Source organism: Mytilus galloprovincialis, chromosome 10, assembly GCF_965363235.1.
Source record: "Mytilus galloprovincialis chromosome 10, xbMytGall1.hap1.1, whole genome shotgun sequence".
Taxonomy (NCBI): domain Eukaryota; kingdom Metazoa; phylum Mollusca; class Bivalvia; order Mytilida; family Mytilidae; genus Mytilus; species Mytilus galloprovincialis.
In genome coordinates, this window is record NC_134847.1 from 7283259 (window position 1) to 7301478 (window position 18220).

The 18220-nt window shown below is 33.7% G+C and overlaps 2 protein-coding genes across 2 annotated transcripts in view; both read right to left on the minus strand.

Moving 5' to 3' along the window:
* The window catches only part of LOC143049759 (phosphatidylinositol phosphatase PTPRQ-like), a 114332-nt gene that overhangs the window by 88775 nt on the left and 7337 nt on the right, over window positions 1-18220 (minus strand). Inside the window, exons 3-7 of the mRNA XM_076223475.1 lie at window positions 16311-16454; window positions 15333-15473; window positions 2089-2232; window positions 1006-1143; window positions 285-437 (exon numbers count right to left, since the gene is read on the minus strand). Of these exons, the coding sequence (XP_076079590.1) occupies window positions 285-363 (79 nt within the window). The 5' untranslated portion in view covers window positions 364-437; window positions 1006-1143; window positions 2089-2232; window positions 15333-15473; window positions 16311-16454. The remainder of the gene's footprint in view (window positions 1-284; window positions 438-1005; window positions 1144-2088; window positions 2233-15332; window positions 15474-16310; window positions 16455-18220) is intronic.
* LOC143048845 (uncharacterized) overlaps window positions 14761-18220 on the minus strand; it is a 54312-nt gene continuing 50852 nt past the window's right edge. Inside the window, exons 14-15 of the mRNA XM_076222713.1 lie at window positions 15333-15473; window positions 14761-14777 (exon numbers count right to left, since the gene is read on the minus strand). Coding sequence (XP_076078828.1) covers window positions 14761-14777; window positions 15333-15473 — 158 coding nt within the window. The remainder of the gene's footprint in view (window positions 14778-15332; window positions 15474-18220) is intronic.

An 18220-nucleotide genomic window follows, 5' to 3' on the forward strand; every position in this document is an offset into this window, starting at 1 on the left:
TCTGTTAACAAGATAATTCTTCTATGTGTTTCCTAACACAAACCTTGACAAATGTTAAATTTCATTGATCTTTACACAAAAAACAGCGAGCCTTAAATCTCACTTTCATGACAATTTTTAAAGGCAAGACAAAAAGAAATTTATCGATCTAAAAACTATTCCTACAGAAAGTATGTTAGCGGTCGACAAATGGTTTATATCAAATGTCTCACTAAGAATCACCCTCCTGTAGAGCATAGTATATCAAACTTATTTATGATTCAAAGATTATACTTAATACTTACTTGTTACACAAAAATTTGTAGTGTTGGCATAGAAATTATTTTTACACAGACATTTAGTATTGGATGTTCCAGTTTCCATTTTGCATTCAGAGTTAACATCTTCACACTGATAGTTTGACTGCCCTGAGTTACAGACAGCATTCAATACAACCTCTGTAATATTAGGTACACAATTAATAATACATATATATAATCAATGAATATATCAATTAAAACAAAAACATCTGCCAAACAAAATTGTTTATATTTGAAAGAATTGCCTGTATAAAATAAACCTGTTGGCTCAGAGATAAGTCTTGCCCATCAGCAGCAAATTAAGAATATGACAATCTGATAAACAGCAATTGCTTATTAATTCAAAGCAAACCCAGTGTGCACGGCTTAGAAATGGTTTACAAATTCAGATTTACTTAATATAGTTATGCAATTCTATAGAAAATTTTGTTGATCTAACACAGGTAGTTCCTATCACACTTACTTAAGCAATAAACTTTACATTGAAAATTGCCTATTAATTCAAAGTCACTGGACCATGACTTAGGGGCAAGGCCTCAAAATAGTCATCAAAAGGATATGTACTAATAGTAATGCAATTTTATAGAAAATATTCTTATCTATTAAAAGTAGTTCCTAAAAAAAACTTAAGCCAAAAACTTACATCACCAAGTCCCATTTGATCTAATACTTAATCATGTTATAAAAGCATGCCTGTAAAACTTACTTTCAGTACAAACATTTCCACTGTTTTCAAAGTATCCATTTTGACAATAACATATCTTAGATGAAGTACATTCCGCTAAAGGGTCTAAACATTGATCTGCTGGCTGGTCTGCAGTACAAGTACCATTCAGGGTTACCTCTGGAATAAATTTTTATAATTCAAAATCTGAAGAAAAAGTTTCTCATTTTATATTGGTCTGACTGAAGCTGTCTTTAGGGCCTCAAAAACATAACATATTTACAAACTGGTAATGTTGCAAATAATTTATACTATTGCAGCAGAATCCATTTAAACATTCTTTTTCTTTAACTTGTTTGAAGAATGAGTGAAATAATTGAGTTTATTTCACATGTGAATATTTTATAGTATGTCTTTCCTTGTCATGTATGTAGTGATATCACACTATTGTTTCAGATAAGGGTGAAGGTTGGTACTTATTAAAACATTTAAACCTGATGCATTTGTTTGCACCTGTCCAAGTCAGGAATCATGTACAGTAGTTGTTGTTTGTTGATGTGGTTCATCCTGCTTGAATGGTTTTACACTGGTTATTTTTGGGGCCCTTTATAGCTTGCTGTTCGGTGTGAGCCCAGGCTTAGTGTTAAAGACTGTAATTTGACCTATAATGGTTTACTTTTACAAATTGTGACTTGGATGGAGAGTTGTTTCATTAGCAGTCATACCACATCTTCTTGTGTCTATGTAAAGGAATTCAAACATGGGGAGTGTTGAGATCTCACAAAACATGATCAACCCTGTCACATTTTTGCGCCTGTCCAAAGTCAGGAATCTCTGGACTTTGTTAGTCTTGTATGTTTTTTAAATTTTGGTTCATGTATATGTTTGGGATTTTAGTGTGACGCCCATATTCTCTGAAATAGTACACATTTTAGTTTAATGACAGGTTGAACTATACGATTTTTTATTAGGTTCCCTTTAATAAAATTGTGTAAGTGATATGGATTTTTGTCTGAAACATGAAAATGGCTAGACTCTCTTTTTAAATTATTTTAGATTTTAAAGATTTTAAATTCATGTCATCATCATAATATATATAATTATGTGTAAATATACAAAACTTACTTTTTGTACACTTTCCATCTTTATCTTTGTAGAATGTATCTTTACACAGACATTTTAGACCAGTTGCATCTTTACACTCAGCATTCTCATCTTCACATTGATTGACTGGTCTATTAGCAGTACATGAATTATTTAATAACACCTCTGTATATGAAAATAAAAAGTTGTTATGATTACCATAAATTCAAAGAGTGAAAGTGCAAATATCACTAATTCTTTGCATAACATTGGCAGACTGTCACATAATTTTTTTAAATCATGTCAACAGTCCTGTGATATTCTTGGTGATAGCTATATGCATTGGTCTGGCTGGTTTAAAAAATTTAAACACCAAAAATACAAAATATGAAGGTCTGTCTGAACACTTCTTAAGGGCATACGATACAGTTAAAGGGGAGGTAATGATGTTGCTTAAGTAAATTGTTATTTTTGCAACGTTAAACGGTGACTTATCAGGAAAAGATGCAGTTTTTCGGCTAATTTTTATAATTCAAACTGATTTAACTTGAAAATGAAACTGACTGAAAGATTATGATTTCATCATATGAACATCAGGCACAATTTTATCCTTCCCGTTAGGGGTTTAGTATCATACCATCATAACATATATGAGAAGAACATAACCCGTGTCATGCCAACAACTGTTTTTAAAATAAATGTGTTTAGTTCCGATGCAAAGACCTTATCAGTGACTCAATATTAACGCCAAAATATGCAATCTTTAATGAATTGACAACAGTATCGTAATTATATCCCTTCTTAATAAGTCTATTCAAAGGTTTTGTAAGTTTCTGAGGTGAATACTGACACCTTTGTGCTTTATAAAGAATATTTTCATAAAAAATTGGATGTGAAATACCTGAACGTATTACAAGTCTAAATGTTTTGACTAGTTTGTGATATCGAAAACCCTGGTGTAATAATTTTTCAGTAATACATAAATTTCTCTCGTTAAAATCTAAAACATTGTTACATACACAAGCGAATCGTACAAGTTGAGATATATAAACACCGTAAGATGGTGACAAGACGGATAATTAACGATAGGAAATGAAAAATCATCCCTTTTATCATAAATTTTAGTATTCAGCTTTCCATTAGTGATATAGATATCAAGATCGAGAAAAGGGCAGTGGTCATTGTTAGTATTAGCTTTATTTAAAGTAAGTTCAACAGGATAAATTTCATTAATATACATACTGAAGTCGTCATTATTGAGAGCCAAAATATCATCCAAATATCTAAAAGTATTATTAAATTTGTTTATCAGATGCTGTTTCGATGGGTCTTTGCTTATTTTGTCATAAATTGTAACTCATAACAATACAAAAACAGGTCCGCAATAAGTGGTGCACAGTTAGTCCCCATTGGAATTCCGACAATCTGACGATATACGAAATCCCCAAAGCGAACAAAAATGTTGTCTAGTAAAAATTCAAGGGCATATATAGTATCAAAGCATGTCCAATTATCATGAATCATGTTTATCTTTTAAAACAAAAAAGTTATGTATTTCTATCAAAAGGAAAAATAAGTCCACAAATCCATTTTTTGAGGAAAATTTGAACCTTAATTTACTCAAAAAGTAGCACATGAAGGTATATTTTTTATTACATATTTGATTTAATCAGGTAAATAATAGCCTTCATGCAAACTTTCATTAAAATTTAAATACGGGATTAAAACTGTATCGTATATATGCCCTTAATGACAACATATAAAGCTTGCAGACACATGCTCTACTTTTCTGCATTTGTCTTTTCTGGAATGCATCAACAATGTATTTCCATTTCATTCATGATCACCTATCACTTGGTTCAGATCTATATATGCACTGTTTCCTTGAATGTGAAGATATAACAATTACAATAATGAGGTTGTAAAAGTCTTCATTTTTTTTATTCTCATGCCACAAATGCATGTTTCATTTTTAAAATACTTTCATTTTCGGACGCCATATAGCAAGCCTATGATAATGACATGTATCACACTTTACATAACAGGGGTTCAAACTAGCATTTGGTACTGGAAGGTCCAGGACCTTTGACACTCCAAAATGAAAGGTCCACCACTCATATACAAGATACAAAATTAATGTGTTTTTGGTGTTAGTTTAGATTAGCTTGACAAATCATATTTGAACTGCTTGTAATGTTTTCTTAAGTTTCCAAACATATTGCCAGGCAACAACTTTCATATAATAATAGTAGCACCAAACTGTCAGTGTTACAGTGCTATAACATGACTTGAAATTTGGGTCACTTTTATGGATTTACTGTTTTAAACAAAATAAATGCTGGGGTGTCACTTCATGTATTTTTTATTGGGTCTATTTTGAGATTTTGTCCCTTAGCAGCTTGCGTATTTTATGATCAATATCAATGATCAATTCATGAAATGAAAGTCATAAAATAGCATGGTTTTAACAAAATGTTTCATGTATTTAATGTCACATGATCATGAAATACCTTGAAAAACCAAGTTTATATATATTAAAACTAGAGGCTCTAAAGAGCCTGTGTCGCTCACCTTGGTCTATGTGCATATTAAACAAAGTACACAAATGGATTCATGACAAAATTGTATTTTGGTGATGGTGATGTGTTTGAAGTTCTTACTTTACTGAACATTCTTGCTTCTTACAATTATATCTATAATGAACTTTGCCCATTAGTAACAGATAAAATATTTGGTAAAAATTTACATAAATTTACCAAATTAATGAAAATTGTTAAAAATTGACTATAAAGGGCAATAACTCCTTAAGGGGTCAATTGACCATTTAGGTCATGTGGACTTATTTGTAGATCTTACTTTGATGAACATTATCGCTGTTTACAGTTTATCGCTATCTATAATAGTATTCAAGATAATAACCAAAAACAGCAAAATTTCTTTAAAAATTACCAATTGGAGGGCAGCAACCCAACAACCCGCTGTCCAATTCATTTGAATATTTCAGGGCAGATATATATTGACTTGATTAACAATTTAACTCCTTGTCAGATTTCCTCTAAATGATTTGGGTTTCAGAGTTATAAGCAAAAAACTACATTTTACCCCTGTTCTATTTTTAGCCGTGGTGGCCATCTTGGTTGGATGGCCAGGTCATCGGACACATTTTTCAAACAAGGTACCTCAAAGATGATTGTGGCCAAGTTTGAATTAATTTGGCCCAGTAGTTTCAGAGGAGAAGATTTTTGTAAAAGATAACTACCCAAGAGAAAACGAAAACGGGATCCATCGGGATCCCAATGCAATCCCGGTGAAATTGTCGGGATAAACCGGGATAAGCATCTGGAGGCGGGATCCCATTCGGGATAAATATTTGAAACTGGGATCCCATTCGGGATAACTGTCTGAAGCCGGGATTCCAGTCGAGATGAAACGGGATAAATATCGGACACTGGGATCCCAATCGGGGTAACTGTCTGAAGCTGGGATCCCAATCGGAACTGTTTAAAGCCGGGATCCCAATCGGGATGACTGTCTGAAGCTGGGATCCCAGTCTAGTTAAAACGGGAAATTGTATGAACCATAATTATGTTGTTGAAAATATGTAAGTGTTTGGTTTCTGTGGTCGGGTTTCCATTTCCATTTTCAGTTTTATTTTTATATATGTCTCTGATAACATCAAGTACAGGTTATTGGTGTTAATTAACAATGTGTATGACACCAAAGCTGTCAGGTGAAGCCAATCACATTTAAGTGTCACTTAATATTCAGTTTGACAGATATTTATAAGTCAGAAAAATGCCGAGATTTTCGCGATAAAAATGGCAGGGCGTCCGTGAAATGTCAACGAGTGTTTTGCCAGAAAAGCTTGGGCGTTTCTGATGTTCCCCAAGTTCCCATAAGTGCGTTTCTATTAGTTGTCGTCCGGCATCAATGATAAGATAATGATCGACATCGTAAAACTTTGATTTCTCAACTTATGTAAACTGTAAAAAAAATCATAACCACGTGCTTTGTTTTCAACTGTACTGACCAGTTCGACCCTAGAAAATACTGTCCTAAATAATGCGGCCACTATCTTATCCGGGATCCGCATGCACCATGTGCCGATTAATAAAGTATAATTTTCTTATATTTAGTAAAAACTGGCCAGTAATTAATACTTTTATGCGATACCTTTAATTTATTTATAATACCGTTACGGAGACAGATCAACTTGGCCGATATAATTTGGGGCGAGATTGTCACGTCGACGTTTGTGTACTGGTAAAAACGTCATCAAAATTTGTTTACGCTGAATTATGGACAGGACGAAGATGAAGATGTTTTCAGATAAGTGCATTAATAATTTAATTTAACATGTGTATATGTGCATATATAATGATTATAAAAATAATTTATTGAGGAACTATGATTTGTATGGTTTTTATCTGAGCAAATCAACATCAGAAAGTCTGAAAGCATAAACTGAAAATATATTTATTTTTAACATATACAATGAATAAACTTGTTAACTTGTCACAAAACAGGCATAAATAGTAGGTATGTCAAAATTTAATTCAGTTGTGTGTATGTTTATTTGGTGAAAATAATAAGTCGCTATAGTTATTTATCGTCAGGGGATAAAAAAGGGGGAAGGTAATTAATTTGCAAAAAAATTAAAATAACCTTCCAAGACTTCATAATTATTTGGACTAGCTTCCAATCTACTGTATTCTATAAACATTAAACATGCAATAATATTTCTATTGAATTTGTTGCTTCAAAACGTATTGAACAAATGATTCTTTGTGGATTTTTTTGATACTTTTAGGGGTATACTGATCTTTTTAAATGGAGCTTCCAACGAAACAGATTGCATGCAGATATTCCAGTTACCATAATTTACTCAGCAATTCTAGTTGGAAGTACAGAGACAGCAAATTGATTAACAGAAAGGAAAACATGACATGTATCCTTTTGCATAAATAAGCCAGGATTCCCAGTGGCAGTGCAATTTGAATTGGTGCATGTATATCCTGCTGGTATTTATTTTTGGGATCCCGCTTTTTTTCCGGGAATCCCAGTATATTTCCACTGGGATTTACATCGGGATCCCGCTTCTTTTACGGGAATCCCGAAATTTATCCCAATACATTTACATCGGGATCCCGCTTATTTAGCGGGAATCCCGAAATTTTATCCCAGTGGGATCCCAATCAAAATCACACAATATCCCAGTGGGATCTGGAATCCCATCAAAATTCCAGCCGGGATTCCAGTGGAATTCCAGATTTATTTTCACTTGGGTAAGATTTACGAAAAATGGTTAAAAATTGACTATAAAGGGCAATAACTCCTTAAGGGGTCAACTGACCATTTTGGTCATGTTGACTTATTTGTAAATCTTACTTTGATGAACATTATTGCTGTTTACATTTTATCTCTATCTATAAAAATATTCAAGATAATAACCAAAAACGGCAAAAATTTCATCAAAATTACCAATTCAGGGGCAGCAACCCAACAACAGGTTGACCGATTCATCTGAAAATTTCAGGGCAGATAGATCTTGACCTGATAAACATTTTTACTCCATGTCAGATTTCCTCTAAAAGTTTTGTTTTTTGAGTTATAAGCCAAAAACTGCATTTTACCCCTATGTTCTATTTTTAGCCGTGGCGGCCATCTTGGTTGGTTGACCGAGTCACGCCACACATTTTTTAAACTAGATACCCCAAAGATGATTGTGGCCAACTTTGGATTAATTTGGCCCATTAGTTTCAGAGGAGAAGATTTTTGTAAAAGATTACTTAGATTTATGAAAAATGGTTAAAAATTGACTATAAAGGGCAATAACTCCTTAAGGGGTCAACTGACCATTTCGGTCATGTTGACTTATTTGTAAATCTAACTTTGCTGAACATTATTGCTGTCTACAGTTTATCTCTATCTATAATAATATTCAAGATAACCAAAAACGGCAAAAATTTCCTCAAAATTACCAATTCAGGGGCAGCAACCCAACAACAGGTTGACCGATTCATCTGAAAATTTCAGGGCAGATAGATCTTGACCTGATAAACATTTTTACCCCACATCAGATTTCCTCTAAATGCTTTGGTTTTTGAGTTATAAGCCAAAAACTGCATTTTACCCCTATGTTCTATTTTTAGCCGTGGCGGCCATCTTGGTTGGTTGACCGGGTCACGCCACACATTTTTTAAACAAGATAACCCAAAGATGATTGTGGCAAAGTTTGGATTAATTTGGCCCAGTAGTTTCAGAGGAGAAGATTTTTGTAAAAGGTTACTTATATTTATGAAAAATGGTTAAAAATTGACTATAAAGGGCAATAACTCCTAAAGGGGTCAACTGACCATTTCGGTCATGTTGACTTATTTGTAAATCTAACTTTGCTAAACATTATTGCTGTTTACAGTTTATCTCTATCTATAATAATATTCAAGATAATAACCAAAAACAGTAAAATTTCCTCAAAATGACCAATTCAGGGGCAGCAACCCAACAACGGGTTGACCGATTCATCTGAAAATTTCAGGGCAGATAGATCTTGACCTGATAAACATTTTTACTCCATGTCAGATTTCCTCTAAAAGTTTTGTTTTTTGAGTTATAAGCCAAAAACTGCATTTTACCCCTATGTTCTATTTTTAGCCGTGGCGGCCATCTTGGTTGGTTGACCGAGTCACGCCACACATTTTTTAAACTAGATACCCCAAAGATGATTGTGGCCAACTTTGGATTAATTTGGCCCATTAGTTTCAGAGGAGAAGATTTTTGTAAAAGATTACTTAGATTTATGAAAAATGGTTAAAAATTGACTATAAAGGGCAATAACTCCTTAAGGGGTCAACTGACCATTTCGGTCATGTTGACTTATTTGTAAATCTAACTTTGCTGAACATTATTGCTGTCTACAGTTTATCTCTATCTATAATAATATTCAAGATAACCAAAAACGGCAAAAATTTCCTCAAAATTACCAATTCAGGGGCAGCAACCCAACAACAGGTTGACCGATTCATCTGAAAATTTCAGGGCAGATAGATCTTGACCTGATAAACATTTTTACCCCACATCAGATTTCCTCTAAATGCTTTGGTTTTTGAGTTATAAGCCAAAAACTGCATTTTACCCCTATGTTCTATTTTTAGCCGTGGCGGCCATCTTGGTTGGTTGACCGGGTCACGCCACACATTTTTTAAACAAGATAACCCAAAGATGATTGTGGCAAAGTTTGGATTAATTTGGCCCAGTAGTTTCAGAGGAGAAGATTTTTGTAAAAGGTTACTTATATTTATGAAAAATGGTTAAAAATTGACTATAAAGGGCAATAACTCCTAAAGGGGTCAACTGACCATTTCGGTCATGTTGACTTATTTGTAAATCTAACTTTGCTAAACATTATTGCTGTTTACAGTTTATCTCTATCTATAATAATATTCAAGATAATAACCAAAAACAGTAAAATTTCCTCAAAATGACCAATTCAGGGGCAGCAACCCAACAACGGGTTGACCGATTCATCTGAAAATTTCAGGGCAGATAGATCTTGACCTGATAAACATTTTTACTCCATGTCAGATTTCCTCTAAAAGTTTTGTTTTTTGAGTTATAAGCCAAAAACTGCATTTTACCCCTATGTTCTATTTTTAGCCGTGGCGGCCATCTTGGTTGGTTGACCGAGTCACGCCACACATTTTTTAAACTAGATACCCCAAAGATGATTGTGGCCAACTTTGGATTAATTTGGCCCATTAGTTTCAGAGGAGAAGATTTTTGTAAAAGATTACTTAGATTTATGAAAAATGGTTAAAAATTGACTTTAAAGGGCAATAACTCCTTAAGGGGTCAACTGACCATTTCGGTCATGTTGACTTATTTGTAAATCTAACTTTGCTGAACATTATTGCTGTCTACAGTTTATCTCTATCTATAATAATATTCAAGATAACCAAAAACGGCAAAAATTTCCTCAAAATTACCAATTCAGGGGCAGCAACCCAACAACAGGTTGACCGATTCATCTGAAAATTTCAGGGCAGATAGATCTTGACCTGATAAACATTTTTACCCCACATCAGATTTCCTCTAAATGCTTTGGTTTTTGAGTTATAAGCCAAAAACTGCATTTTACCCCTATGTTCTATTTTTAGCCGTGGCGGCCATCTTGGTTGGTTGACCGGGTCACGCCACATATTTTTTAAACTATATACCCCAAAGATGATTGTGGCAAAGTTTGGATTAATTTGGCCCAGTAGTTTCAGAGGAGAAGATTTTTGTAAAAGATTACTTATATTTATGAAAAATGGTTAAAAATTGACTATAAAGGGCAATAACTCCTAAAGGGGTCAACTGACCATTTCGGTCATGTTGACTTATTTGTAAATCTAACTTTGCTAAACATTATTGCTGTTTACAGTTTATCTCTATCTATAATAATATTCAAGATAATAACCAAAAACAGTAAAATTTCCTCAAAATGACCAATTCAGGGGCAGCAACCCAACAACGGGTTGACCGATTCATCTGAAAATTTCAGGGCAGATAGATCTTGACCTGATAAACATTTTTACCCCATGTCAGATTTCCTCTAAATGCTTTGGTTTTTGAGTTATAAGCAAAAAACTGCATTTTACCCCTATGTTCTATTTTTAGCCGTGGCGGCCATCTTGGTTGGTTGACCGGGTCACGCCACACATTTTTTAAACTAGATACCCCAATGATGATTGTGGCCAAGTTAGGTTCAATTTGGCCTAGTAGTTTCAGAGGAGAAGATTTTTGTAAAAGATAACTAAGATTTACGAAAAATGGTTAAAAATTGACTATAAAGGGCAATAACTCCTTAAGGGGTCAACTGACCATTTCGGTCATGTTGACTTATTTGTAAATCTTACTTTGATGAACATTATTGCTGTTTACATTTTATCTCTATCTATAAAAATATTCAAGATAATAACCAAAAAATGGCAAAAATTTCATCAAAATTACCAATTCAGGGGCAGCAACCCAACAACAGGTTGACCGATTCATCTGAAAATTTCAGGGCAGATAGATCTTGACCTGATAAACATTTTTACTCCATGTCAGATTTCCTCTAAAAGTTTTGTTTTTTGAGTTATAAGCCAAAAACTGCATTTTACCCCTATGTTCTATTTTTAGCCGTGGCGGCCATCTTGGTTGGTTGACCGGGTCACGCCACACATTTTTTTAACTAGATACCCCAAAGATGATTGTGGCCAACTTTGGATTAATTTGGCCCATTAGTTTCAGAGGAGAAGATTTTTGTAAAAGATTACTTAGATTTATGAAAAATGGTTAAAAATTGACTATAAAGGGCAATAACTCCTTAAGGGGTCAACTGACCATTTCGGTCATGTTGACCTATTTGTAAATCTAACTTTGCTGAACATTATTGCTGTCTACAGTTTATCTCTATCTATAATAATATTCAAGATAATAACCAAAAACGGCAAAAATTTCCTCAAAATTACCAATTCAGGGGCAGCAACCCAACAACAGGTTGACCGATTCATCTGAAAATTTCAGGGCAGATAGATCTTGACCTGATAAACATTTTTACCCCACATCAGATTTCCTCTAAATGCTTTGGTTTTTGAGTTATAAGCCAAAAACTGCATTTTACCCCTATGTTCTATTTTTAGCCGTGGCGGCCATCTTGGTTGGTTGACAGGGTCACGCCACACATTTTTTAAACTAGATACCCCAAAGATGATTGTGGCAAAGTTTGGATTAATTTGGCCCAGTAGTTTCAGAGGAGAAGATTTTTGTAAAAGATTACTTATATTTATGAAAAATGGTTAAAAATTGACTATAAAGGGCAATAACTCCTAAAGGGGTCAACTGACCATTTCGGTCATGTTGACTTATTTGTAAATCTAACTTTGCTAAACATTATTGCTGTTTACAGTTTATCTCTATCTATAACTAGAGGCTCTCAAGAGCCTGTGTCGCTCACCTGTTAATGTGTTTACAGATGTTGGCCATCTTTGTTGGTAGGCGGGGTCATTAGACACTTTTTTTTAAAAAAGATACCCTAGTATTATGATTGTGGCCAAGTTTGGTTAAATTTGGCCAAGTAGTTTTAGAAATGATTTTTATACAAGTTACAAAAATGATGAAAAGTTGTTCAATATTGACTATAAAGGGCAATAACTCCTTAAGGGGTCCTCTAACAATTTTGATCATGCTGACTTATTTGTAGATCTTACTTTGCTGAACATTATTGCTGTTTATAGTTTATCTCTATCTATAATAGTATTCAAGATAATAACCAAAAACTGCAAAATTTCCTTAAAATCACCAATTTTAGGGCAGCAACCCGACAACAGGTTGTCCAATTCAATTGAAAATTTGTGAGGGGATATATCTTATTCTGATGGACATTAAAATCTTGAAAGATTTGCCCTAAATGTCTTAGTTTCAAAGATATAAAGCAAAAACTGCATTTTACCACTATGTTCTAATTTTAGCCATGTTGGCCATTTTGTTTGGTAGGCTGGGTCATCGGACACATTTTATAAACTGTAAACCACAATGATAATTGTGGCCAAGTTTGGTTAAATTTGGCAAAGTAGTTTCAGAGAAGAAGATTTTTAGAAAAGTAACAAAAAATGACGAAAAGTTGTTAAAAATTTACTATAAAGGGCAATAACTCCTTAAGGGGTCGACTGACCATTTTGGTCATGTTGACTTATTTGTAGGTCTTACTTTGCTGAACATTATTGCTGTTTACAGTTTATCTCTATCTATAATAGTATTCAAGATAATAACCAAAAACTGCAAAATTTCCTTAAAATAACCATTTCACAGGCAGCAACCCAACAACAGGTTGTCTGATTCGTCTGAAAATTTCAGGGCAGATAGATCTTGACCTGATCAACAATTTTACCCCTTGTCAGATTTGCTCTAAATGCTTTGGTTTTTGAGTTATAAGCCAAAAACTGCATTTTACCCCTATGTTCTATTTTTAGCCATGGCGGCCATCTTGGTAGGTTTGACGGGTCACGCCACACATTTTTTAAACTAGATACCCCAAGGATGATTGTGGCCAGGTTTGGTAGAATTTGGCCAAGTAGTTTCAGAGTAGAAGATTTTTGTAAAAGTTTACAGACGACGGACGACGGACGCAGGACGACGGACGACGGACGCCAAGTGATGAGAAAAGCTCACTTGACCTTTCAGGTCAGGTGAGCTAATAATATTCAAGATAATAACCAAAAACAGTAAAATTTCCTCAAAATGACCAATTCAGGGGCAGCAACCCAACAACGGGTTGACCGATTCATCTGAAAATTTCAGGGCAGATAGATCTTGACCTGATAAACATATTTACCCCATGTCAGATTTCCTCTAAATGCTTTGGTTTTTGAGTTATAAGCGAAAAACTGTATTTTACCCCTATGTTCTATTTTTAGCCGTGGCGGCCATCTTGGTTGGTTGACCGGGTCACGCCACACATTTTTTAAACTAGATACCCCAATGATGATTGTGGCCAAGTTTGGTTCAATTTGGCCCAGTAGTTTCAGAGGAGAAGATTTTTGTAAAAGTTAACGACGACGGACGACGACGCCGGACGCCGGACGCAAAGTGATGGGAATAGCTCACTTGGCCCTTCGGGCCAGGTGAGCTAAAAAAACATGAGTAGTTTGATCATTTAGTCACGAAAAACCATGAACAAAAACTTGTGCACTTTAAAAGATTGTTTTCAAAAATTAAAAGCAGGGTTGCGTGATTAAGATACTGATGAGGCATTATTTTCTGGAGAAGGAAAAAATAAATATAAATGGCTATTATCAGTACTATTCATTTGTACCGTTTCCAAAAATTAAGACGTCTTGAAAGGCCTCTTTTTTTTGCTTTGATAGGCATAATAAAGTGTACAAACTTTTTTACAGCTGAATTTAAGAATTTATGGGATATTTCTTTATATTTTAAAATATTAGGTTTCTGACACAAAATAAATGTGGTGAAAGACCTAAAACTTTGAAATGGGTTGAAATAATTGTATTAGTAAATGAAGCGCTATGTTTACACATTCATCCAGGTATTCAATAAAAATAGATAACTCATGTTTGCAATGATTTGAGCAGGAAATGTAAAAGAGGTATTCTGATCCAGGTCAACCTGGACTCATCCTCAGCTGTTTGAAGCTTGATTCCCGGTAAACAGGGAATCTAAAGCGAAGGGTATAGAGGTCAATGGACCATTTGGACATATTAACTTTTTTGAAGTTCTGTTTACAGAGGGTGGTAAAGGGGGGGTGCTTGCACGAAAAAAACGTGAAATAAGACATAATTTCACGTTGAACGTGAAATAATTTCTGTAATGAACGTTGCACGAAAAATAAATACTTTTATTTGAACCTTTTGTGACCTTCTTGTATATATTAACTCTTTGTTTTACTTGATATTCCCGATTTAGTATACACATTTATGATATAATTGGTTAACGGCTTTTAAAAAAGTATTTCTTGACGATCCCTGCCAAGTGTTTGAATTTTATTTGAAAAATACCGAGCACGCAAAATAAGACTTTGAAAATCACGATGCACGTAAAATTAAATAAGCAGAACACGTTGAACGAGGCACCCGACTTGCACGACCTAACGTCAAATAAAAAAGTAAAAACACGTTGAACGTGAAATAAAAAACGGCGATCACGTTGCACGAAAATATCCCTTTAACAACCCTTTTACAGTTTATCTCTATCTATAATAATATAAAAGATTATAACAAAAAACTGCAGAATTTCCTTGAAATTCTGTATTCAGGGGAAGCAACACAACAACAGGTTGACTGATGTGTTTAAAAATTTCAGGTCAGATACATCTTGACCTGATGAACAATTCTATATTTTGTCAGATTTACTTTGGTTTCAGAGATACATTTGTATAACATTTGACACACTTTTTAAACTAGATACTAATGATTGTGGCCAAGTTTATTTAATTTTGACTAAATAGTTTCAGAGGAAATTCTAGTAAAAGTTAACAGATGCTGAAGGACAGCTGAATGATGGACGCCAAGTGATGAGAATAATAAATTGCTAAAAAAATAAATTGTTGTGAAGTTGTTTAAAAGGGTTAAATAGGATAACAATACTTATGGGGAAAATATGTTTTTTAACATTATTGTTAACCAGTACTATTAACCAAATACAAAAGCATGCCATCATACCATATTTCCTTATTTTTTATATATATAATTATGTATTTGCAATTTTTCGAATTTACAGTCTAAAATGTCTAGGTATTTTGAACTCACGTATTGTACATGTTCCATTATAATCGTAATATCCAACATTACAAAGGCACTTATGTCCACCATCAGCTGTTACACATGATGAATGAGGATCTTTGCATTCATCTGTCTGAGAGTGATCACATGCAACTCCTACATCTGTCTCTGTAAAAAGTAAAATCAGAGGTTAAGCTAGCTATAAAAGCAGATTTTACCTACCATTTTCTCCATAAATACCTGAACCAAGTCAAAAATAATGATAGTTTTCACTAATAGTTTGTTGATTGATAGAATTTGACTTGGCCAGTTTTTATGGATTTCCACTTTTTTGAATTTCCCTTGAATTCCGTATTTTGAAAAACTAAATTTTTTAATACAGATCAAAAGTATCAAATCATACTCATTTTTTACAATGAACAAATTGCCATCTTTTTTTGGTGGTAGGGGTTTGCAGTTCAGACATCCAGTACATGCCACTCCTATATATTATCTTAATTATTAAAAAATAGGTATCATATAATGAATTTTAAATAAATATCAAGAGATATTGTTAATTTTGAAAATAATGTTGAATAAAAGGATTTTTTTAAAAGTTGCACATGCTATAGTGCAAAGTATACCCCAACTCAAGATACTTTAAGCTTCAAGTATTGGTAAACAGGAAGTAGAGATCTAATAGATAAGAAAATTGTCCACACTTTATCTAATTCTCATCACTGTTAAACTGCTGAACAAATATGTATCTGCATAGGGAGAAGGTGTCTGACAAATCTGAAGAGTGTCCACATGTTACAAATCATAATGTTCAATTTCTGACCAAGTATTCGGTCATTCTGTCAAGTAAAACCCTGTAAAAGTGTGACAGAAATATGTTAGTGGAATGAAGACACCAATGGAATGAAGAACAAACATATATACAAGGTTTTTGCAACATGGCCAGCACTACTATGATAGCAGTATTACTTATTATAAGTTTTATATGCTTGTTTCTTTGTTACTTACGCAGAGTACAGGTTTTGTCATTATTATAATAGTTAGCTATACAAGCACACTTGTATTCACTAGAGGTCAGAGTACATTGTGATTTGGTATCTTTGCATTGGTCTGATTGTCCATTTTCAATACATACTTGATCAACAAGTATTTCTGAAATAACAAAACATTCAAATCATCAAAAGATTAAGAAATAAATTAAAGAACCTGAAATATGAAAATAATAAATTATACTGATTATAAATAAATAATGAGTTTACCTCAATATGATGTCCTAACAAATCAAAGGCATCTAGAGGGCAACATAAATTCTTCAACACTATAAAATTGAGAATGGAAATGGGGAATGTGTCAAAGAGACAACAACCCGACCAAATAAAAAACAACAACAACAGAGGGTCACCAACAGGTCTTCAATGTAGCGAGAAATTCCCGCACCCGGAGGCGTCCTTCAGCTGGCCCCATAACAAATATATACTAGTCCAGTGATAATGAACGCCATACTAATTTCCAAATTGTACACAAGAAACTAAAATTAAAATAATACAAGACTAACAAAGGCCAGAGGCTCCTGACTTGGGACAGGCGCAAAAATGCGGCGGGGTTAAACATGTTTGTGAGATCTCAACCCTCCCCCTATACCTCTAACCAATGTAGTAAAGTAAACGCATAACAATACGCACATTAAAATTCAGTTCAAGAGAAATCCGAGTCTGATGTCAGAAGATGTAACCAAAGAAAATAAACAAAATGACAATAATACATAAATAGCAACAGACTACTAGCAGTTAACTGACATGCCAGCTCCAGACTTCAATTAAACTGACTGAAAGACCTTATCAGTGACTCAATATTAACGCCAAAATATGCAATCTTTAATGACTTGACAACAGTATCGTAATTATATCCCTTCTTAATAAGTCTATTCAAAGGTTTTGTAAGTTTCTGAGGTGAATACATTGTTTTGATACACTATAAGTCAAGCTCTCATTTACTCATTGCTGACCATGGTGCACAGAAGTTATGAATGACTAGAAAATAAACAAGTTTAACTGAAGGGTATTGCTCGCTTATGATACCCGCTTTAAAATGCATCATACTGTTGTACAACACATGTTCAAATGTATGTTGATTCCAATTTGAAGAAGGACTTATTTGAAGTTCCTTACAAAAATGCAGCAAAGTTTCACACATGAACATTACATGTAAAAACATAAGTATTCTGTAAATAGTAGCAGTTGATAAGCAATGAATCTGAAAATTAGAATCAAACAGTTAAGTTCAATTTCAGGATCTGTTTGTTAGGCAAACTTTACTACTGTTTTATATGATACACAGACAAACTGACTGACCAGTTGTCAGAAACAAAGAGAAACGAATGAAAAGATAGACATTTAGATTTAAGACCTAAACCAATACTCCCCTTCTTTCAGAGCAGGAGTATATATAATAAACAAAGATCACACATCAACATTAAACCAGATGCTCGCAGGGCGTAGCGTTATACGACCGAAGAGGTTGAACCCTGAACGGTTGGGGCAAGTATGGACACAACATTCAAGCTGGATTCAGCTCTAAATTTGGATTGTGATTAAATAGTTGACACAGCATAGGTTTCTGACACAGAATGAATGTGTTCTAATGAACTTAAAATTTTTGTTTTCTCTTAGAGCAATTCACTATACTGTTGAATATTAATCCTCTCAAAAAAATGTTTGAAGAAATTTTCTTTTTTATTTATGAAATTTCAAATGAGAAAAATTGAACCCAATTTTTTTAATCACATCCCCCTTTCCCTTATTCCAAAACTAATCTCAATTAAAATTTCTAATGGAGTTTGCAACAATAACTACTCATTTAAATACATCATAAAATATTAAGATGTAAAAAAACTGCTTGTTATCACTGAATGGTAAAGA